Source organism: Tiliqua scincoides, chromosome 2 (assembly GCF_035046505.1).
Source record: "Tiliqua scincoides isolate rTilSci1 chromosome 2, rTilSci1.hap2, whole genome shotgun sequence".
Classification (NCBI taxonomy): Eukaryota; Metazoa; Chordata; class Lepidosauria; order Squamata; family Scincidae; genus Tiliqua; species Tiliqua scincoides.
Window position 1 is genome coordinate 235,659,897 of NC_089822.1, and position 25,099 is coordinate 235,684,995.

General features: G+C 42.5%; 1 protein-coding gene across 1 annotated transcript in view; it reads left to right on the plus strand.

Moving 5' to 3' along the window:
* The window catches only part of SHQ1 (SHQ1, H/ACA ribonucleoprotein assembly factor), an 81,429-nt gene that overhangs the window by 15,022 nt on the left and 41,308 nt on the right, over positions 1 to 25,099 (plus strand). The window contains exons 7-10 of the mRNA XM_066614796.1: positions 1,878 to 2,008; positions 13,858 to 14,012; positions 16,519 to 16,572; positions 18,399 to 18,522. Coding sequence (XP_066470893.1) covers positions 1,878 to 2,008; positions 13,858 to 14,012; positions 16,519 to 16,572; positions 18,399 to 18,522 — 464 coding nt within the window. The remainder of the gene's footprint in view (positions 1 to 1,877; positions 2,009 to 13,857; positions 14,013 to 16,518; positions 16,573 to 18,398; positions 18,523 to 25,099) is intronic.

Here is a 25,099-nt window from a genome sequence, read left to right on the forward strand (position 1 = left end):
TTCCATGCACACCATCAGTTTTTGGGCAACTGACATGACACACTGCTCTGCTAATGGTGGTGGGGGGCTCACATCCCTACTAATAAATGATCCTCTCCCAGACTCCTGCAGCACACCATCTGTGGCTCACCAATGGGCTGTGGCACAGTGGTTGAAAATCACTGGGTTAAGGATAGCTAATTTCTCTTCTCACCCTCCTAAAATTCCTCTGTTCTCTAGTACTTGTTTTAAACCTCCTGCTAACTCCTATCTTCCCATTGGCTCATCTCTGGCTGAGGAAACTCCACCCAGCTGACAGGCCAACTCACATGCTTTTGCACCCATGTATTGTACCAGTTGAAGTTTCCGATAGGGCTTCAAGGGCAGGCCTGCATAGTGTGTGTAATCCAGAGCAAGAGATGAGCAAGGGATGGGTGACCAAAGCAAGGCCTGACTGAGAAGGAAATGGCCACAGCTGATGCACCAGTCTAAGCTGTACAAAAGTATCCTGGGGCACAGTTGCCATCTCTGTATCCAGGAGTAAAGCTGTTTCCAGCAGTGCTTGCAAGCTGCAGGCTTGTGCATTCAAGGGGAGTGCTAACCCGTCTAGAATGGGTGGATGCACCATTACTGAAGCAGCCAGCCTCCTACCCAGGATAACCTCTTTCTTGTCCAGATTTAATTAATCAGCTGAAGACTGTCTCTCAGTAAGCATGTTGGTTTGAGGTCAAATGTGTGGACACATGACATACTCTTCAGAAGGACTGTTTTCAGTCCAGTTTTCCTTGAAAGACTTGAACCTTCATCTTCAAGTTTTGCTCTTTGATAACTTTTCTGCTAGTTTCTGACAAAAGGAAATATTTATTCACCAGCTTGTGATTAACCTGTGGAACAGCTTGTCACGGGATGTGATGATGGCACCTGGCCAAAGTGCCTTTAAGAGGAAATTGGACAGATTTATGGAGTAAAAGTTCCCAGGTTACAAGCCATGGTGTCTATATGCAACCTCTGGGTTTTAGAGGTATTTTATCTCTGAATGCCAGATGCAAAGGTGTCAGAATAGGATACTGGTATCTATTTGTCTTGAGTACTCCCTAAGGAATCTGGTGGGCCACTGTGAGATACAGAAAGCTGGACTTCTTGGGCCCATGGCCTGATCCAGCAGGACTCTTCTTGTGTTCTTAAGCATGGTAGGTGGGAAGCAGCACTGTAAATCCAAGCCAGAGAAGAACTTTTGGAGTCATAGTGCTTGTTTTGCATATGAGTGAGCCCATCCAGGTTCATATTTCCAAACTATGCTCAAATAATGTCCAGAAACATGACTTCATTAACAACATGAGATGTTAATGGTATGAGCAAGAAGTATTTCAGATTTTTTTTACTTTCCAGGTTCTCCCAGTGCTCCCAAAGTTCTTTCTGATGTATTGGAAGGGAACTATTCTTCTAGGAGGCCTGCATTTTTTCCCATTTTTGCTTGGCAGAAAGGCATATTGGTTTTCATCCTTCCTTTCTCTTTTTCCCTTCACCCCCAAACAGATTATGTTTGTGCTCAAGCTTTCGAAAGCTGGGTATTAAGTGGAAATAATAAAGAAATGCACTGCAGCTGTAGGATTGACATGGAAATGACCTGAAGGAGTGAACAGAGGAAATGATAGCTTGCGCTCTCAAGCATAAATCTTTTAAAAAACAAATACGCATAACTACAAGGGCCTGATTTTTTTTTCTCTTTTCACACATCCTGTGCTTAGTGTGCAAAATGGAGATCTCTAAATGTCAGTTGTGTGTGATGGTAGTGCACGTCAAGTCCTTGTTTTGTATACTTAAAATCCTACAGTAAAGTATTACATTGGCCGCATACATGGTATCAAACTGTAGTGCACGAATCCTTTTCTTTCCAGTGCTGACTTTTTTGAAGATGAAGCTGTTCACCATCTGTTGAAATACCAGCCTTGGTGGGTTAAAGCCTATGCAAAAAAGATGGCATCTCAAGAAAACAGTTCTCTGCATGAGGGTAGTCAAACTGCAGTTGGTAAGTTTGTACTCTTAAATTTTTGATTGCTTCTGTTTAATGTTGCTTGCCAGTGGTTTACACACTCCTTTGTTTGGAAAGGAGGGATTTTCCAAATACCTTTCTAAAGAAGGGTCACAAAAGTTTGCTTAAGGACAATTGACATGTTGTGGAATGATGGTGAAACGCACCTTCGCAATGGACTGCTACTTCTTACTTTTTCCTCTGAACTTATTTTTTGCTCTCTTCTCTCCACCCAAAAGACTGACTCATTATCTCCAATTTAAAAGGAATATTTTTAAGCATCTTGATGTGACCAGCCACCTGGCCTTAGCACTGAGGAATGTGCTTGTCACTGGCATAATTTAGATCCCATTGAAAAAGAGGGGAATTACAGATCAAAAATGGAAGATAAGCTGAATCTGAAGGAAGGCAGTCTGTCTGTCTGTCAGGGCCCTGGGGCAAAGGTGTAGTGGACCACTGACTTGGGGGTACTTCTTAGCCTTATTAATCCCACTAGGAGGCCATTATGTGGGTTTGATAAATCAAAGAGGAAAGCATCTATGGAAATGGCTGCCTCCTCTTCACCTTTCTCCAAGGTTTGGATTGGAGTTGGGCTCCTGCTCTGCATTATAGCTCCATGCTGCATGCTGTGCACCTTAGGCTGCAGTGATATGCAGCTGGGAGTAAGCCTCATTGAACCTAATGGGGCTTACTTCTGAGCAGACGCACTGCCAGTCTCTTCCTACCAGGGTACTAAATGTGTCATTTGACTTAAAGGTCTATTTTTACTATGTTTGGATTCCTTGTTCATTCAAAGAGCTTAGGGTAGCATGCATGGGATCATCTCATTTTATTCTCTCAAGAGTCCTTAGAGGCAAGCTGGGCAGAGAGACGATCACTTGCTAAGAGACTGACTGGCTGATGATTTGAAGTAGGATTACTGCCCTAGACTCACTCTTCACTGGCTTATAGGGTTTGTCTGCCAGATTTCCTATATAATTGTTGGAGGACAAGGAAAGGGTCTTAAATGTCTGGCATTGAACTTACCACGGGTGACTCTACATGCGCTGACATGGGGTGGTCTCCCCTCTCCAAGATCTGTGGCAGTCTGCCAAGAATGCCTGATGCAGAGTCTGCACCTGGCAGCAACAAGGAAGCTACTCCTCTTCCCCAGTGTAGCTGTACACACCTCCATCCTTGGTGGCAATGAGATCCCAGACAGGGGAGGCGGGGTAGGGTAGAGGCAGACCTGACTTCAACCATATTGCAAGGTGGCAAGTGGGGAATAGAACAGCTGAGTGGGTTGGAGGAGTTCTTAAGACTTGGGAACTTCATCTGGTATTTGGTTGCTGAGTTAATGTTTGCCTTCTGTGACTCTGAGTGATTTGCTGTCTGTGACAACTAATTTGATCTAAATTGGCCCAATGACATTTCTTAGATGTTGGTTTACGTTTCACTGTGTAATGTTAAAATTCATGTTTTAATGCCTGGTTTGATGTTTTTCTTTTTATTGGTTGTGATACTTTGTACTTTATAATAAAGCTGTGTAAGCCGCCTTAGGCATTTGCTTCAGCATGGGAAAGGCAGGCTACAAATTTCTTAAAGAAATTTCTTAAAGAAATAAATAAAATGAAGGGTGTGACAACTCCCTCCCCAGAAGCACTTCTGAGGCTCTATCCTGCTAATAGCCTGCCTTCGACATCAACTGGCTGGGAGGAGGGACTTGCTCCAAGCTAGCACAACTCTGTTAAGTAGGAGCCCCAGGCCAGCCCACAGGTGGGGTGAGGTACATCAACAATAAACAAGGCAGAATTCACTTTTGGCTCTGTGTCTGTTGTGCCTTGTGGTGGTGTAAAGTGCCACACATCTTATTGGAAAGGCTCTGCCTTTTTTAGTAACTAAGTGAAAATAGCCAAGTGCCAGAGTGTCACTGCAAGACATTCTTAAAAGGCTCTATTACCCAAACACCCCTTTTAAGTTAGTGGCGCATTTATGAGCCTATTCAACTAATGCAGATGAAAACCTTGCTTTGACATTTGTCACTGTCTGAGCAAATTGTGGCTGTGATGGGGTTTTTGTTCATGTGTTCGTGAATAGCACAGTTCTCCAATGGGATGATATTAACAGATGTACTACTTCTGGAATTGCGCTGCCTTGTGTCCTTAACTGTTACATTGAGTGAATGTATTAAAAGGAATGCATTATGTGCCCTTCTGAAGTTAGACAGTGCTTTCTGTTCCTGCTAGAAATTTTATGATGAGAAAAATTACTTCAATTTGCGCTGTTTTACAGAACTTAAGAATAAACTGTCAAGCCTTTTATTTGTAAAGTCATTTAGGTTGTGAAATCTAAAGTGCACATCATAGGCATTGGAAAGCTGTTTTTATTGTGCAACCAGAACAATTCCATTTTATGTAAGAAACAATTGATTTGCATATCTGAGGACACTGAGAGCCCAATCCTGTGGTCGGCGGCACACAGCTGTGCTGCCGTCCACAGTCTCAAACGTGCCATAAGGCACGTTTGCGGGGCTCACTGCTGGGCTCCCGCCAGTGCTAGCCCAGCACCGGCCAGTGCTGGGCTAGTGCGGGGTGGTCGCCCAGCTTCCATGGCTCGGCGGTCTCCCGGACTGCAGAGCAGCGGAACGGGAGGTGGGCTGTGGACCGGGGTAGGGAGGAGGCGTTCCGGGGAGGGGGAGGCTGGCGGGGATGGAGAAGGGGCGGGCGGGAGGCGTGCCGGGGAGCAGGAAGGAGGAGGATCCACGGAGCTGTGCTCCGCAGGATTCAGGGTGCTCATGGAGGGCTGCGTGCCCTACATGAGAGCCTTTTCCCATGGTAAAGTGAGTAGCCCCATTGCGGGACTGCTTACCTTACTCGGGGAAAGGGAAGGAACATCCCCTTCTCCCAAGGAGCCTCCCGCGGTAGTGCGGGAGGTGCAGGATTCAGCGGCAGCCCTTCTCGGTGCCACTGAGCCTGGGCGCTCTGGGCAGCTCAGGATTGGGCTGTGAATCTGTATCTTGGTTATAAGATTTGGTGCTTAAAGTGAAAGTGGGTGGCTAGGATCTTTTGATCATCTGGTGCTGTTTTACTCTCTAGGCACTTGATGTTGGGCAGCTTTTTACTCCTCATCTCTGTGATGCACTAGTGTGGGTTGTGGAGGCTGGAACATGGAAAGCACGTATGACTGAGCCTTGGCCTGCATTCTGTGGTTTTCTTTTGGTAGTCTGCTTCTGTGTATTTGTTGAGCCTTGTTAATCTTTGGATGTGGTATGGACCAAAAGAACCAAGTGCTTATAAGAATTGTATGCTTTAACCATCAGCTTGAAAATGGGACACTCGTTTATCTTCTCAAAATCTAGCCCACGTAAGTTATGTTCATCCCACATTGATTTTTCTGTTGTCAAAGATGTGTCTCATCTTCCTTGAGTACTGACATCACATGAATGAGCAGCTGCTTGTGACATTTGACTAGCTGTCAGTATTTTATAGCTTTGTTTTGTAGTAAGTGTCAAGCCCATCCTAGGCACCTTACATAGGAGTAAGTCCCATTGATTTTTCCCTGCAACATATTTCTGCGTGACGGAATGTCAGGCTGTGGTCCAAAGAATCTTTACTAGAAAATGAGTTTCACTGATTTCAGTGGTAGTAGTAAAATGAGTTTGTTTGGACTTGGGTTGTTGGCACTGGAGCAGAATGCGGTTAGTAGTTTTCACTCTGCAAAGGATTTGGTAACTACTGCAGCATAGTAACTCCCCCCCTGAATTTTATCAAATATAGTCATAATTTACAAGTGCAAAGTAGTTGGTTGAGCCCTGAGACGTCTGATATTTTCACATCTGTGCACCAGTCAGCTGCCCTTGTTGAAGGTCTCCAGTACCTTTAGGTACCCCCCCCCAATCCTCATTTTTCTCTACTGATGTCCCTCCACAATGCATGGCTTCTCTATAAGGTTTGCACCAGCCTCAAAAGTAACTTGACTCTACTGCTGATGGGATTTTTAAAATCTTGATTTCTATAGCAGTGCTACCCAAGCTCTTTAAATGACACAACCCACTTTGCACCCCAGAATGCTTCGTGGTGGCTGGGTATCACCCACAGTTTGGGAACCACTGTTCTAAAACATTTTATACTTTTATGACTTTGGACAACAGAGGCGGTGCCAGGAATACACAATCTGTTCACTCTTCTACTTGGGGTAGTTTTGCCTTGGGGAGTGCTGTATAATGGCCATCCATTGTGCTGCATAGAGGTGTGCCCCCATATCCATGGATAAGTGAATTCACAGATACAGGACCTGTGAATATGGGCAACCCAAGTAATTTTTCTTCAGCTTAAATCGGGGGTGGGGGGGAAGGCACTTAACAAAGGAGGCACACAGAATGTGAAGTTATGGATTGTGGCTGTAAGAACATGTTCTCCAGGGGAGTTGTGGCACCTCCTTCCATGGAGATATTGAAGTGGTATTGAACATCACTTCTGCATGAAAATGAAAGCCAGCAGTGATGGGGGCCACCTCCTGGGGGGGATGGGAGACATTTTCTAATGTTTGCATTGTGATAGAAAATGATTTGTGTTTGTGACCACCCACCAGACTTCAGTTAGTGGAGGAACATGTAGCAGGGTCTCTGAGCCTATTTTATTTATTCATTCATTCATATCCCCACTTTTCTACCACACCAAAGGGCCCTCATGGAGGCTTGCAAAATAAAACACCAATACAATTGTAGATAAAACATTAACATAAAAAACAATAAAAAAAACTCCAATGGATCACAACTAAAATTACATTTCATAAAAAAGGGAAGATAACATATCAATGAAGGTAGTTCATAAAGTACCCCATTATCAGCCTGTTTAGGACTTTAACGCAAGAGTGGCACATTAGATTGGTCCTGGGAACTGATGGAGAATGTTCCTCCATCTTGCCATCCTGGTCAATACCCTCATGGCAGAATTTTGGACTAATTGAACTTTCTGGACACGAAGCGATTTTTTTGAAATTGAGTGTACCTCAAAAATGCATTTTTGGCTTAGAGAACTATAACTGCTGCCCAGTGTGTTTCATTCTTTGCATTAGCTACCAATGTTGTTTGATTTGTTTTAAACTAATTTACTGCAGAGCTTTGGGGCAGAGTGTGTGTAAATTGCTATTGTCCCCTACTTTTCTATTTTAACTTCTGTGTTATGCATTTGTTTTGGTTTTTAAGTGGCTATCTTGCCCATTTTATCTCCCCTGATGTTTGCACTTCTCGCTCTTCCTCTCCTCTCTTCCTATATTTTACTCAAGAAACCCACAAGAAATTGTGATATGGCACATAGGCCATCATTGTTGTTGGCTTTGTAGCCAAGTATCCCTCCAGTAGGGGGCACTTCATTCCTTCAGCTGAAAGCCCCAAGCTTTCCTTCATGGTTCCATTGTGTAAAGCAAGTCATCAAATTCTTTGTATAAGCGTAACTAATTTTTTGACATTTCCTATGATGGGGAAAACTTTGCGAAGACGTAGGCTGCTGCAGCTGAGGTCTGCACTGTATTCCTTCTTCCTACATTCCTCCAGATGAAAGGGTTTAAGTTTTGTAGCAGTCACGTCAGGGTTCGTTAACTGATCCATTTTTATTTGGCTTCACAATGCAGAACTCTAAAAGTCCATTTTAGGTGACAGTCTTCAAAAGCACAGGCAGCCACATGTGTTTAATATATCATTTGCTTTCTGTGAAGTAATTTATTTTGTCTTTAGTAATCTATCATGCTTACTAGCAATCAGTCTCCAATTTCCTTTTATAGGAGAAGAAAAATGATAAAAAGGCCTTTCCCTAGGCTTCTAAGTGCCCAAATAAAATATTCACAGCTCTCACTTTTATTTATTAGGGCCTTGAATTTAATGAAATTAAACACTCCAGGTCCTACATTCCAGTCCTTGTAATGTCTGTCACGACAGTGTTGAGCAAAAGGATTTCACAAAGTTTCAAAAGTCGTGATGACTGTAATGGTATAATCCACGACATGTTATCACTTTGGGTTGATACTCCTATATCTTTGTAGAGCTGGTCTTTAAGATATAGACTAGTGTCAATCTGCAACCAGGTTCTCTGTTTGCCCTGCCTTTGCACAGTGATAACTCATGATACTTTCTAGAGCAAACAGTGTATTAACCCCTGCTAATTGGATAAGAGGCACTTTTTCAAGTGGGTGCTCCTTTTTTAAGCAGGGGGAGAGTAACTGGCCCATCTCACCCCAGCAGTGTCTGTTCTAGTGGCTGCCTGCTGGTATTCTTTTGCATCTTTTTAGATTGTGAGCCCTTTTGGGACAGGGAGCCATTTAGTTATTTGATTTTTCTCTGTAAACCGCTTTGTGAACTTTTAGTTGAAAAGCGGTATATAAATATTGTTAATAATAATAATATTGCTTTTATTTATAATTTTTAAATTACAAAGAGTGAGTGGTAAAAGTTGGTAGTCATTAACATCCCTGGCATCTGAATTTTGTTCCCTGTAAGTGCTTATCCTTAAGCATGGCTGTTTTAACTGGAGTACCCTATACATGAATATAGTTGAATCTTTTTATCCATGGGGGATCTATTCTAGGACCCCCTGCAGATATGGGAATCTTCGGATACATTAATTCCAGCAACTTCCAGTTTGACAAGCAAACATGCTTTCCCTGGAATCCACAGCATTCATAGTGTGTTAGATCCGTGGATGCTGGTTCCGTGGATACCAGGGTCACACATTACACAGGTTTGTCTTGTGGGACATATCTGGGAGGTGGCAGAAATCACAATTAGGTTTAGAACTGACAGCCAAGCACATACTGCAGACTTTAAATAGTTCTTTCTCATTCAAGGAACACAAACTGTTACAATGTAGTATAACTATTAGGGTGTGTTGCTACCTTAGCACAGTACGTTACTTACGTTATAGGTAAAGGTTCCCCCTGGTGTTATACTCAGTTTGGTGGATTCAGAAAGATAGTGGGAGTGCTAGTAGCAGGACTCAACCCAGTGTATAAGTCGTGGAAAGTGGTTCCTTGTCAGGATTCATCTTTCAACTAAGTGGTATGAGACGGCATTGTCAGAAAAACGTCTGTTGCAGTAGTAAGAACAGGCTTTCCTCTACTGCCAGTTGTCATGACTGTTTTTTTAAGTGGAGGAGGGAAGCAAAGGTGTGGGAACTTCTGACAATAGCAGGAGGGAACTGGCCTATTCAGTAGGCTCAAGGCCAAGGATTGGGCATCTAGAATAGCTAATTGGATCCAGAAAGGTAGAGCTCTGAAGCAGCAACTAATGCTGATTGGCCTTGTAGAAATAGCATATTTTACTATTTTGCCTTTGCTACTGAATGCCAGTCTGGATTTTTAAAAGGGCTGCATTTTGTTGTTGTAGGTGGTGTTTTTGTTTGTTTGGTATATTGTTTATTTCCTGGCTAAACAAATCCAAGATTAAAAGTTGACGGTACAGTAAATGTCCAGCTTCAGCATAAATGGAATCCTAGAGACAATTGATATATTTTAGAGGGAACTATGCTCTAGTGTTTGCTGACACTGCTGCTGAGCAAAGTCATGTACTTAAATAAATATTATATTATGTCAGTATGTTGTTGATTATATTATTGTTAAATGATGAAACATGAATACTTAATGCAGTTAAATATATTCTGCAAATATTTTTGCTGCTGTGACAAATGCATTTTAATCAGCTTGTGAAAATTAAATTTTCACCAGATTTCACATTAATTACCGACTGCAAAATACCTTTATATGTCAGTGAGAGCAGGAGAGGCCTTGAAGGAATATCTTTAACATCTAAAATATTTTGCATTAATCATCCCTCCACACCCATGCCTTAGGAAATAAAATGCAAACCTTATTTGCTCCTCTCCAATGGACTTCGATGTGCTTTGTATAATGCAGTGCTTCTCAAACTCTAAAACCCAATTTTTAGTATGTTGTGGGTCTACCAAGGGCCAGGAAGCTGCAGAATAAAATGGTGTGTGACCTGGAAGTTGTGTCATTGGCTGCATTGTGCCATGTTTCCCAAACTGTGTGTTGTGCTGGTTGCACCATTTTATTCTGCAATTTCCTGGCCTTGGTGGATCCTAGATCCACTGTGGTAGAATATATTTTAGCATCACTTGTTTCTGAAGCAGAAGGCTTCTTCCATGTAACTGCTTTCTTGGTACTGAACAGAAAGTTCATAGAGTTTCTTCAGGTGTTGAATATTCATGCTTCTCTAAGGCAGCATTTCTCAATGTTTGTACCACTTCATATGGCCTACCTATTGGACGTAGCACTGGAAGTAACTGGCATTGATATCACTTTTGGATTGGGAGGCCAGATGCAATGTGACAAACACTGGTAAGAGTCCCAGGGCAGACGGAAGGGCTTTTCCAAGAGCACAAAAAGCACACGTTGGAGTTTGGCCTGTCAAGCTGGGCCTCCTACTGCTGCTTCTTGCATTGCTTTGCTGGTCTTTGCTGCCAGGTGCTGGGGGTCCGAGGAGTATCACTGGGCACCACTTCAAGTACCATAGGTTGAAAAATACTGCTCTGAGGCATTTCTCTCGGCCGATAGAACTCCGTGAGAGCAACATGTAAGGAAACTGCTGGTTGGTTGGCAACCTTGAGTCTTGAAAGACTATGGTATAAGCCTACAGCATCCGGTATTTCCCAGGTGGTCTCCCATCCAAGTACTAACCAGGCCTGACCCTGCTTAGCTTCCAAGATCAGACAAGATCAGGCATGTGCAGGGTAAGGAAACTGCTATTACTCCTTAATGGTATCCTTAATGAGCATGATACCTGTGCTTTGCTACAATATTTAACTGTTCTAAATCCATTTTGCTCTAACAAACTTTCCTCTGATTGCAATAAACAATTAAGCATAATTACCTCATGTCAGGCAACACCCTGTAATTATTGAAAGTCGTGGTTCAATCAATTTTTTTTGTTTAATAAATTGTTTTTTGAATTGGTGTTGTGCTATAATAGCATAGCACCCATGCTTCACAAAGGTATTTGCAAAAGTAAAGGAAAACCAATTAAGAAAAAGTATATGTAGTTTGAATAAAGTGAAGTGTGTTGATTTAGAAAAATGATGAAGTGAAATTCGAAATGCAACATTTGGTGAAGAAATAACAAAGAGAAGATTGTCGTGAAAAAAATATTGTGAAAAAGACCTACGACCTTTGGTTCTCTACTTAAGGACATCTTTGTAGACCACATTGGTTGTTTTCCCCTCGGGTGCTAAGATCATCAGGCTGCTGGGTGAGCTCACTCTGGAGCAGGCAATGTAGAATTGCTCATGTTAGAAGCAGTCCTCCCTTAAGTCAATCCCTTCTACCTTCAGCGATTGCCTCTGGGACTTGTCAATGGCCATAGTAAAGCAGACCCTGAGGGCGAACAGCAGCCTCCAGAACTTGAAGGGATACTCTGATGATATGAGCAGTATACATGGTATGAACGCCGACTCTCTTCCCCCCCCCCCCAACTCAGCCAGTGAACACTGTGGCCTCTGACATTCCTGTGGAGGGCCTTCACTTGCAGCCTGTGCTATTGCAGGCTTTGGAGGGTTGAGTTTCTGAAACAACATTACTGGAGCCCCCACTTTGAAGAGAAGCTTGTGGGCTGGGAGACCAGGAGAGTTGAGGGTGCTGAGGAACTCCACGGGGTAGTGGACCGCATCATCAGTTTACACCACTGAGTCCACAGACCTGTATTCCATTTCTTTCCCTTCAAACTGTTATTTATAGTTTGTTTCAGCTGTTATTTGGAGAAACTAAAGTCAAGAGAAAATGCCTCCTGAGAGGGAAGCTAGATTGTACCATAGAACTCTAGAGCCAGTACCCGTCCCTAACTCTTCTCTCACTGGAACACAGGGATAAGCAAAGCATGGTCTGGCAATAGCACAAGTTCTCAGAAGACAAGCTTGTCAAAATTTTGGGGTGGCAGAACTTTGCATTGAGCCAGAAATACACTTCACTATTCAGAGTAAACACTAAAATGATTGTTGTTTTTCTATTATTTTACTGTACCTACCCCTTGCCATACCGACTAAAATATGCCCAGCCTGGCCTCAGTTGCCATGTAGGCCACAGGTCTCTCTTAGGCAGTAGCACATGGGGGAAAAGCCAGCCAGGCCTAAGTAACAGGTAGGGTTAGAACATAAGAACATAAGAACAGCCCCACTGGATCAGGCCATAGGCCCATCTAGTCCAGCTTCCTGTATCTCACAGCGGCCCACCAAATGCCCCAGGGAGCACACCAGATAACAAGAGACCTCATCCTGGTGCCCTCCCTTGCATCTGGCATTCTGACATAACCCATTTCTAAAATCAGGAGGTTGCGCATACACATCATGGCTTGTACCCCATAATGGATTTTTCCTCCAGAAACTTGTCCAATCCCCTTTTAAAGGCGTCTAGGCTAGACACCAGCACCACATCCTGTGGCAAGGAGTTCCACAGACCGACCACACGCTGAGTAAAGAAATATTTTCTTTTGTCTGTCCTAACCCGCCCAACACTCAATTTTAGTGGATGTCCCCTGGTTCTGGTATTATGTGAGAGTGTAAAGAGCATCTCCCTATCCACTCTGTCCATCCCCTGCATAATTTTGTATGTCTCAATCATGTCCCCCCTCAAGCGTCTCTTTTCTAGGCTGAAGAGGCCCAAACGCCGTAGCCTTTCCTCATAAGGAAGGTGCCCCAGCCCCGTAATCATCTTAGTCGCTCTCTTTTGCACCTTTTCCATTTCCACTATGTCTTTTTTGAGATGCGGCGACCAGAACTGGACACAATACTCCAGGTGTGGCCTTACCATAGATTTGTACAACGGCATTATAATACTAGCCGTTTTGTTCTCAATACCCTTCCTAATGATCCCAAGCATAGAATTGGCCTTCTTCACTGCCGCCGCACATTGGGTCGACACTTTCATCGACCTGTCCACCACCACCCCAAGATCTCTCTCCTGATCTGTCACAGACAGTTCAGAACCCATCAGCCTATATCTAAAATTTTGATTTTTTGCCCCAATGTGCATGACTTTACACTTACTGACATTGAAGCGCATCTGCCAATTTGCTGCCCATTCTGCCAGTCTGGAGAGATCCTTCTGGAGCTCCTCACAATCACTTCTGGTCTTTACCACTCGGAAAAGTTTGGTGTCGTCTGCAAACTTAGCCACTTCACTGCTCAACCCTGTCTCCAGGTCATTTATGAAGAGGTTGAAAAGCACCGGTCCCAGGACAGATCCTTGGGGCACACCGCTTTTCACCTCTCTCCATTGTGAAAATTGCCCATTGACACCCACTCTCTGCTTCCTGGCCTCCAACCAGTTCTCAATCCACGAGAGGACCTGTCCTCTAATTCTATAATTATAATATAATTCTAAGGGTTCTATAATTCACCCCCCAAATTTAGATTCGCCCCTTTAGGGGTTGATTAGGGTGAAATCCTGAATTCTGTTTTTAAGCATTTGTAAGCAAAAACCAAGTTGATATCTCATTGGGCCTAAGAGATATTGAGGAATCCTTGAAAACACATTTTACCCCTTTTCACCCCTTAGGGGTCACATTTCTAAAAAATTCCTTCTTAGTGGGTGCTTGCGTGATGGAAGGAATGCAGTCTCCGAATTTCATGTTTCTAGGTCCAGGGGTTTGGTTGGGCATTGATAAGTGAGTTGGGACATTCATATATATTTAGATATGGAAACAGGTGCTTTAGCAGCTAAGCGGTTAATGCCAGACTTAAATGGTGGTAGTCTAAGAACTTAAAAATAAAGATTCCCTTCATCAATACTTTCCTTATTTAATCCATGGTATGAGTTCTTACTGCGGCTATGGATATGGTGTGTTAAAATAACCTTGCTGTGTTTAGTTTCCTTTGCAGAAGACGAGAAAGAACAGCTAAGAAAATTCACAAACAGAACTTACCTGCTTGATAAAAGAGCCTGTCATCAAGTATATCTGAGCTTAGTTGATATACTTCTGGCATATTGCTATGAAGTCTGTGCCACTGAAGGAGAACATAATGTGAGTAGGTTTATATTTTTTCTTCGCTGTGTGAAACTTTAGTTGAGTGGCTCCACCAGTGTGGCTACAAGGCACACTGTCATCTGGGAAGCAGGGCTTTTAAAAGCGGACTTTGTTCCCAGCGTTAAAGCACAGAACTGAAATGCAATATCACTAGATTAGCTTGCCAGGTGGCCATGTGAAATTAACAGTTGAAACTGGGGGTTCCTTTCTTTTTTTGGAATGCAGATCTACAGCTCTGCTGTGTTGTGTGTAAAAGCAAAGGAAAAAAAGAGCTCTGTTGGACATGTGAACCTGAAAATGGTGCTTGAAATGATTTTACAAATCATGGCTGACATGTCTTGCTCCTGTTTGTAGGATGTCAGCTTTTTTTTTTTTGGATACTATTTTGATGTTTTCCCTGGTACTTCAGAACAGTGCTAATGTATGTTTTGAGCAACCTCATTTGCTGAGAGTTACGACTCGAGTTGTGAGGGGTGCGCCATTCTTCGTGGCCTATCTGAACAAGCCAGCCTGGTTCTGAGCAATGATATGGGCATCTGTATGTCTCCATGATAATTTGTGGGGACTTGTTGTGGACAGGCAGGTATGTAATCCTGGCTGGTTCAAAGCCAAGAACCAAGTTTTGGAAGGGTACAAATTCTGGCAGGCCAAGTCCATAGTAGACATAAGCTCATAGAGTCCAGGAATGTCTGGATGCAGGGATATGATAAGATTAGGAATAAAAATTGAGGGCATGCAGTAGTCTCAAAGGAACTTTCACAATGTGTGCAAGATAAGCAAAATAATGAAAAGATTCAGAAATGGTAAGGGAAAGTTCAGAGATATACTGTAGATACTTGCCTATAGTACGTGAAATTTTTGCCAAGTAATCAAGCTCAAACTATCACTTCACCTGATCTCCAGGTCAGTCAGAGGGCAAAGCCTTTCAACTCTGAAAAGTTTCACTTCTCAAGCGACAGACAGGTGCCAAGTTTCTCAAGCAGCAGACAGGCACAGCTCCTTAGAAGCAATTTGTTAACCTTTTATTCTCCTTCCTTCTGCTGCAGCCTGGTTCTGCTTTGCAAAGCTGGTCTGTTCTTTGAAACACCAGGATGGGAACCCTCCTTTCCATTTGAAGCAGGCTACAATTCAGTGCACGCTTACTTAAGAATAACACCCATGGAAAGCAATGGGTCTACTTTTGAGTAAAAAGGGTTGCAAATATATGCAGCTCCATCTCTCTGCTGTGAACTGAATTGCAGACTCCCAGTTATGTGTTATGGGTTGTATGTTGTACGTAGAGCTTCTGGCTTAACACACCAGAAACCTTAAAGGTGGATTTGATTCCTGGTTCTCCTGCAGTGGTTCCCAACCTTTTTCACTTGCATATCCCTTGGCAGCCCATTACCATAAATTGTACCCTTCATATTAGCAAAATGTTTGTAATTAATAATACAAGCCCTCAACTCCTCTATATGAAAGCCCAGACTTCATGTATTTATCACAGTGTTTTCTCTTTTTATCTGTTTGAAGAACAGAAGACTCTGCCTGCGCACTGTTTTGAACCAGAAGTGTGCTGAGAAATTCTGGGTGATTGATCACTTTTCATATTTCCATATTCCACAGCTATTTTACTGTGCTGGTTTTCAATCACTGGTTCATACATAAATTGATGACCAAAAACTAGCCATTGGTAGGGCTTTCACAGCCAACTAGCTACCTCCCTTCCTGCATTGCAGCTCCTTGCAAGGCATTCTGGAGCATGACCTGCCTTTTTCTGCCATTATTCCATTCTTTTTCAAGTATCCCTAAACGTCCTGTTGAGTGTCCCTGGGAGTACATGAATACCAGGTTGGGAAGCATTGTTTTACTGGTATGTTGTTTACAGTGCACTTACTCAGATAGTGCTTACAAAAAGGTGCTGAAGACCAGAATTTAAAAAGAATAAAAATGTATCTTATGATCTTTTACTATGTTTTTAATAAATTAGAGACTACAGTTCTTAGGTAACAATTAGTGGTGGGTTATTTTTCAGGATCTGACCTCGAGTAAAATCTGACAAACCTATAGTCAGACACCCCCCTAAGTTTAACCCCTGTCTTATCCGAAGGTCATAGAAAATTCCATGGTTGGCTCAAAACCTGCCCTCTACTTATCTGTGGGATCGACTTATAGGCGGGTATCTGTGGTAGTATTGGGCTAAATGCAGTAACTTGCAAGGTAGTCATTTTTCTTAAGCTTGGTGTTCTGAAATTGTTGACTTGTGAAACAAAATATAGAAAGAACATAAACATAGGTGAATATTTCAAAAGCTAAAGAACCAGCCAGGCCTTTCTGAAAACTGGGGGACATGGGAAGTATTTTGAGCTTGTTGGTATCAGAAAATTTCAAAGCACATTTATGTGCTTTATGAATTTTTATAATCTTGCAGTTTTGTTTTCTTAATTCCTGTGAGAACATCCTCTGATCTTTCTAACACAGCATACAGTATAATTGTGGACTTTTTCTTCTCTTAATGAACAAGGTTGAGTCATCATGGAATATTCGAAAACTGAGTTCAACTCTGTGCTGGCTGGAGGTAAAATGAACGCATAAGTGCTCTATTGGTGATGCAATGTGTGTTAAAATCCATATACAGGGCCCCCTGTATCCACAGATCCCATACCTGCAGATTCACTTATCTGCAGCCCCTCCAGAGGTGAGGAGAGCTCTGCTCCCCTATCCTCCGGTCCTCTTAATCCAACAGAGGCCACGGACATCCGTCCGCGGCCTCTGCCAGGCTCAGACTGTGCCTTAGAGGCAAAAAAGTAACTTCTGTTTTTTCTCCGTGGGAGAGAAGTATGCCTTTCTCTCTGCTTGTGAGGCTTCCCAGAGATAGCTGGTAGTCTGTTGTGTGAAACTGGCTGCTGGACTAGATGGACCTTCGATGTGATCCAGCAGGACTTTTTTTATGTGGTCTTGATCAACTGAACATTGCAAAATGACTCTGGGGCCAGCGGAAGCTTAAGTCTACTCAGGGGTTAGACGGCAAATTCCCTGTCAACTGGAAGCCCGTCCTTGACACCACAGAAATCCTCAGCATTAGAAATAATGCAACTTACTCTTACTGTGCTTTTGTGAAAGTTCAATGCCCAAACCTGTCTCATGGCTGCTCTAATCTCTGCCTGCCTGTCCTCATTCATGCTACCTTGAATCTCTGTAGGGTGCCTCTTTCACAAGAAGAAAAATGTAGCTATGAGAGGGGCTGACCAGGGCACCCAAAAACCGTTTGAAATGGAACTCCTGGAAGGTCTGCAAAAAGGCTTTCTGTGGAATTTATGTCCTTTTTACTACCTGAAAATTACCCATTCTTTTCACAGACAATATCTATTCATTTTACATGGTAATACCAGCTGACAGCGTCTGCTAGTGGGAATATTTTCAAATATCTTTGAAAAGCTAGCTACAGAACAGTCAGGAAGAAGCTTCATCTTCCTGGGCAGCTAACCTTGGTCTTAATTCTTACCTAGCTTGCAGTAAGTTCGGCATAGAACATGTTTTCCCTTTTGAAAGGACTCTAAGGGTGTAATAGTTTTGAAGCTGTTCTTTTATCCTACTTCTCTGATCAGCTAAAACCTTTTCATTGGTGTTTTTCTTCAAACAAGGTAATTGTGGCATGAGAGGAAGGACAAGGGAATAAACAGAAGTGCCCCCTGCAAGTGTCATGCAAAAATGAATTAATTCAAAGTCTCTTTAGGGAATGAGCCCATTTATGAACAATCGTAGGTTTGGAATGTAATGGATGAGAAGCATTTTTTCTTTGGCTGTAGGGTTACCTTCATTTCCTAGGTAGCAACGGACATGAAGCATGGGATTTTATATTTCAGACATATTAGTTACGTAATGTAAAATCAATATGGGTCTCTGTGCTGATACATCAGTGATGTGCAGGATAAATTATGGTCCTACTTGATGATAACCTTCTGTAATCTCATTTCCTACCAAGAGTACCAAAACAGAAAGTGCCTATAATTCACTACTTTGCCTAGGATTCTGGAGAACACATTCCATCTTGAAAATTCCAAAATATGACTTCAATCTCCAGCAATTTTTTCCTCTGTTTATATTTTCATCAGACACACAATTTATGGTTCTTGTCCTGAATGCTGAACAAGAAAGTTTGGGTTGACTTGTCTGCTAAACTAGGGAAGTGAGGCAGAATTTTGTTCCTGGTACTTAACCGAAGGGCAATCTTGTAGGCAAGACAAAATCACAAGCAATTTTGTAGGTAAAAGCATCTACTGCATTTTGTTTTTATTCTCTAATCTTTTATTATAGCTACTGTTAAAATCAACATGTCTTGTTAATTTTATAATTCACATAGGTCTTGTTTATAATTCTACTTTAAAAATTTGTTTCTTGCAGAGTTTTACTAGTGTTTCGGAAGTTCTGGTTTCCTTTGGAAGAAGAGTTATGTGCTACCCACTCTACAGACACTTCAGTTTAGTGGTCCAGGCCTTAAATGACACAGTTATGATATTACAACTAGGTAAGATACTTGTTTGCTTTGTGGATTAGGTTATGCTGTTTTAGGAATCTGCTCCTGTTTGCATGTAGTCGATTCAGTTTGCAAGAACAAAGCTTTAGAGCAGTGGTTCTCAAACATTTACAGAGATTTACTGCCTAAGTAAGTTTGTGTGAGGGAGGGGCCAGGGCAGTGAGGCGATCCCTAGGATTGTGTCTCTAAGAAGGGCGAGGGGAGTGCTTTTTACTTTTACTCATGTAGGGATGTTGCAACCTCCAGGAGGCACAGGGAGCCCCATGCAGTCCTCTGCAGGGCTCCCCAATGCAGACGTAATCACAAAGCACGCAATTATGTCTCAACATTCCAAGCCCTGCAGAAGGCTGTGTGGGACTCCCTGCACATCCTGGAAGTTTCAGCAGCCCTACATGAGTAAAAGTAAGTAGTTCAGTTCAATTCAGTTTTACTACGGTCACCGACCAGCATAAAAATAACAATACATTCATAGTATACAACTGAACATACATACGACCCATCACAGCATCCTAACATAGGCACTTAACAACATAAAATACTAACAATTAATAGACCTAAGTCTAGATAAGACTAAATGTGGTCTAGTTATTGTGGATTGAACGGGAGTACAGTAACTGAGGAAGGTACTTCTGAAAGTCTTCTAGTCCATAATGAATTAAAAACTTATTTAGAATATGAATACTCCTCTATGAGCAACCTGGAAGGCCACAATCCACTCTCTTCCTCCTGATGCTAACTGCAGCAGCTAAAAATTTAGCCACCCTCTGCGTTACGTCTGGATTTGCAACTGATAGAAGAGAATGACTATAATCTTGACCTGGGCATTTGGAGAGCTCTTCTAACAATGGGGAGATAAGGGATAACTGTATATCCTTATAAAAAATGCAATCCAGTCAAACGTGACTAGTGGTTTCTGTTTGGTTTGCCCCACAAGGACACAGTCGCTCCAAAAATGGGACCTTTCGAAAGTGTCCTTCCATTACAGCTGAGGGCAAACTATCACACCATCTCAATGTAAACGCCCTTCTGTGGCTTGGGATTTCCAACTGGAAAAGGTAGGGAGCTGGGGCAGCTATATATCTGAGCTTGATACAAAACTTTCTGACATTATTAAGGTCTTCCTGGCGCTCTATGTCAAAGATCCACTGCTTAATCCTAACTCCCGCCTGAGCCAGTCCCATGTCAAACACAAATGGCATGGAAAATCCCAGAGAGAACAGTTTTCGTTCCAACCCTTTAATCCACCTGGATTTATACTCATCTTGGAGGATTAGAGGAGCAATCCCTGATGGGTATAGGTGCAATCTTAACCAGTAAGAGCAAATTGCTATCCAGACACGGGCCTCTATCCTAATCAGGCCTGATTCCAGATGTAAAAAAGGGTTCGAGACAGTACTGGATACACTAAAGGCGGCCCTAATAAACTTAGACTGGACATGCTCCATTATCGTGATGTTGGGAAAAGGTCCCAACTGCGCTCCATACAATAATTGGGCTGTCACCTTTGCCTCAAACAATTTAAGGGCTGCTGGCAGATACTGGGCTCCTTTACTTCGCATAAATTGGAGAATAGCAGAAGAGGTTTGCTCACTGCTTAACGCTACATATTCTCCATGCACTTTCCTAGAACCATTTGTATGGAATACCACACCCAAATATTTTAAGTGGGACATCTGCTCTATTTTATGGCCATCAATCTTCCAGCACCAAATTTTCGGTTTCCTGGAGAAGGCCAAGATCTTAGTTTTACTATAATTTATCAGCAGTTGATTTTCCTTGCAGTACACATTCAGAGAGTTCAGAGCTCTTTTAAGGCCAGTAGGTGTTCTAGAAAGAATAACTGCATCGTCTGCATAAAGTAAGATTGCAATAGGCCTCCCAGCTAATTTAGGGGGATGGAAGTTGGGATTTTGTAGATGGTCAACCATCAAATTGATATAGAAATTAAAAAGAAGCGGGGCCAGAATACAGTCCTGCTTCACCCCCTTTTGAGTTGGTACCAGTTTAGTGAGGTGACCCTGCAGACTGCATTTCACTTTTAGTGTAGTATCTCTATGTAAGGACTATATAAGAAAAAGCAGGCACCGATCAACGTTAGTAGCCTTCAGCTTCTCCCATAGTTTAGTTTTTGCGATGGAGCCGAAAGCAGCCTTTAAATCTATAAAGGCCGCATAGAGGGAGATCGTTCTAGAGGACATATATTTCTCTACTAAATGTTGAAGTACTATGCACTGGTCGATTGTGGATCAACCCTCCCTGAAACCTGCCTGCTCCTCTGCTATTACGTTCTCTTGATTTAACCAATCCTTAAACTTTTCCTGCAAATGCTTCGCATACAATTTGCTGATAATATTGAGTAAACTTATAGGACTAAAATTGGAGGGGTCATTTTTCTTCCCCTTTTTGAAAATAGGGACAATAATTGCCATCCCCCAGTCTGTTGGTATGTGACCGGTTTAATCAATATACATGCCCTCCCCTTAGAATTGAGAACTGCTCCCTCGTTGTTAATATTTCGGCGTGAACTGAAGACCTTTTTATTTCAAAAAGCTTTTAATTGTTGACAGGCTGGCTGGCTCCTTTTATATTAAAATCCACGGGGTTTGTTTTTAGTTTGTTTTAATTTTTTAATTATTGAAAATTGTTTTTATTATTGTTTTAATTGTTAATTGTGTATTTTAATTGTTGTAAGCCGCCTTGTGTGCCCATGGGGCAAAAAGGCGGGATATAAATTAATAAAATAAGAAGAAGAAGAAGAAGAAGCTGCCGCGGGGACTGGAGGCCAAGGAGCAGTCTCCTCCAGATCACTTAGTGTCTCACTAGGGACAAAGTCTGGGTCATTATATAATTCATGAAAGTGCTTCTTGCAGCTACCTGGCTGTATATAGCGATTGGATAAAGTTGGCCCATAATTAGGTGCGTTCTTTATCAATCTCCAAAACCGACCCGAATCCTTGGCTCTGGCAGCCTGTGTCAATCCCGCCCACTCATTTCTCACAGCCACTTTCTTTTTGTAGGTCACCAGCTGTAAAAGTAAGTAAAAAGCACCCATCCCATAGCAACACAATCCTGAGAATCACCTTGCTGCCCTCTCCCCTTCCTCCGCCCCTTAAAGTGATGGGGGAACCCTTACATGAACTGGGTGGGTCGCGACCCACCAGTTTGAGAACTATTGCTTTAGGGAATATTGGTGTACAAGGAATTTTTAAAAGGTGTGGGGCATCTTTTAAAACATTTTACATACAGTTTTTTTTGCTGTTATAAATATTGAAAACCGGACCTTTCTTTAATTGTTTATCATAGTGCATCCAAGATCCATGAAGCAGTTGATATTACAGTTTGGAAATCCAACTTTAGCTCGGATTACCCACTAATAGTGATCTTGTTTCCTCAAGACAATGCTGTTCACACATTCTCAGAACCCTCTTGATCTTGAGGACTAGATAGTTGATCTTTTAAACAAGAAACCTGAGCTTTAGAATAGACTCATAAGCCTTACTGACAGGAAGTTCTGTAAAACCACATAATTCATGTAACTTAGTAAAATCGTGTTAAAGGTACAGGTGCTGGTTTCAGGAAGGTGAAAGCTTGGAGGTTGTGAAGCTGTACAAGTTAACATTCATGCAACTGAATTCTGAATAAAGGCACTTAGGTACTCCAGGAGTTTAGAACATTGCTTCCTCAGCATTTTTGTTGCTTGCATCCCCTGACTTTTCAGCAAATGAAGGGTGTAATGGTTAAGGGCTAAAAAATCTCAAGCCTGTAATTCCAGTAGAAGAATACTGTATATACACAGTAAACGTATACATTAGTATTGGTTCATATAAGTGAAATGAATTGTGATGACTGATGTGCAGAATCAGGAATAAGTCGAAAGAACAGCATCTTATTGATTGATGCAAGGAAAGCAACTGTTGCCCAGATTGCTTCTTGTGTTGATTTCTCTGTCAGCAGATTACCCATAATCATGCACCGAGTCAAAAAGACTTGGAGCATTTACCTCTGTCAAATTCCTATAATGTTGTCTTGGAATGTTTTAGGGCACCTGTTAACAGCCATTGACCAAGCTGAGTGAACTAGGTAAAGGTAAAATGCCACTGTGTCCAATCTTGAGTCACTCTGTGGCCTCGCTCATTAATAATGTTTAACAGTTTTAAAGCATTGTAAAAAGTCAAAAGTGGAACTGATTCAATTTCTTTTTTACTGTGGCAAATACTTTCCTTTGGTTGTATAAAGTTGCCTAGGAAACCATTGTAAAATGAGATGTGATTGGCTCAGCTGGATGATTGTTGGAGTTGTGGGTGGAATTTAACAGGCGTGCATGGAGTTGACAAAAATGTGTTCTTCACCGCATCCACTTGTATTATTTCATTAGAGAAAGGAAGAAAATAAAGCATGCTCATTATGGTTTTCCAGATGCTTTGAGGGAAGCTAATGAGACACTATTGAACTCAATAAGTTGGGAGTGAAAGAAGAGTTCCAATAATAGTGTATATAAAAATCATTGCTCTGAGTGAAAGTGTGTAATCTGTATTGTAAATGCCAGTGTTTGTGCAGTGGAAGCTTGTATTGCATGCAAGTATGGGTCTAATCCTGCCCATGTTTATCTGCAGTTGAAAGAAGCAACCACTGACATTGGGATCTGCCAGCCCCACCCCTTGCACTCCACTTCTTGCACCCATTAAATTATTATGTTAAGACAACCAAATAAGCCCTGGGTCAAAGCCATTTTTTTGTGTTTCAACTATAATACTTGGATTTCATCCTAACCTTTCATATAGAGATGCCCTATAGCTACATTTTCTTCCACTAATGAGAAGAGAATTGAACTCAGTAAAGAAGCTTTTGGCTACAGAGTGCCTCCATGCAAAGAATACAAACCTTTTGGTTTTGGAAGGAACTCGGGTTGAAAATGAAACACATACATGTTTAAATCTGTATTTCTAATGTCTTAAATGGAAGCCTTGATTCTCTGTAAAAGATGCTCTGTAAATGCGTGTTTTTTATGTAAAAGCATAAACGATGGAGGGGGGAATATGGTTTTTGACGTCAAACATTGCAAATAGCACAATTTGTTATATATATTATGTGGACTACCTGCTGGACCCAGGGAGTGACACATCATCACCAACAACCTAGTGTTTCTCTACAATCTTTTTTGGCACCTATCTTGGTGATCTTGTACTCCTGTTTTATGCCCTTAATTATCAGACCTCTGAAATGTGTTCATAACTCAGATTATGAACATCATGACTCTACCAACTAAAAGGCCTGGACATTTATTTTTTCATAGAGGCTTTCCAGAAGAAAAGGCTTAGTCATTGTGCGCAATACTGTTGTATTGTGCACAGTGATAGGCAGCGCAATCCTAACTTGCTCTGGAGCAGGCAGGCCAGTGGGCCTGCACTGTATCCAGTGCAAGTTTGGGGCTGACTGTGGCTCAGCCAGGGACAAGGGGAAACTTTTCCCTTTACCGTGGGGAGAACTGTAGCAGCCCCAATGGGTCTGCTTGGATCTGTACCACCTGACAAGGCAGCATAGATCTAAGCAGAACAGAGCAGGAGCAGTTCCATGCTGCCTGGGAATTGGGGCTAGGATCTGGCATAACAGCTGGGTCCTGGCCTCCCCCTTGCTTCCTGTCCACTTGCCCACAAGCCCGCCCACCCTCCCCCACCCCAAAACACCTCCTCCCCATGCTCCACCTGACCCCTGCGCTGGCTGAGCTTGTTCGGTGTGGGCCTTTTGTTTCCTGCTGCCATGGGGGCTGGATCTGGCCTCTGTTTGCCAGTGCGGCTTACTTCCATGGAGGCACAAATGTGCTTTATCGCATGTATGCTACCCTCCCAGGCTGGTGCAAAGAGACTTGCACTGGCCTGCAGTGCAGTTAGGATTGTGCCCTAAGACTTTACTTCTGGAAAGTTTGGGGTAGTAAGTAGATGCTACTACTGTTCTGTGCATGTGTGCAGAGAAATTAATTTCACAGTAACTCAAGGGAAGAGAAAACCAGAAACCCTTCCAAATCAGACTGTAAATCGGTACTAAATTAGTTCTCATATTGATCAACAGCACCTCTCTCTTGCCTGGATTAATCAATTCATTAACCTACATCTAGTCCTTCACTGCAGCCAAGCAGGAATTCACAACATTACAGTCTCCCTATATCCAGTCAGATTCGTCATGAGTCTTCCTCCACTCTGTCTCTTGTCATCTCCCTAGCTGTTTGATCTCTGCTGATTTTTCCCTGAAAACAGGGAAGTGTGAATTCTCTTTGGTGAGTGAGGATGCTTAGAAGCGACTCATGTCAACTTTCTGGATGGGGGGTGGGTGGGAATGGAGGTTGGGACAGTCCCAGGATGGGGTGGGATTGGCGGAGGCCTCCACCGTATCTTATCCTCCTCCTGAGTCATCAGGCTTTACACTGGGCTTCCTGAATTCAGATCCAAGAATCCCCATTGGGCAGGCTGGGGCCTTACTTGGCCTAAGGGGACAAATAGACCCCAAATAGACCTCCAGCATCCTCCTGACTGGTACTGGATACAATGGAGGATATGTGGCCTAGCATCACCAA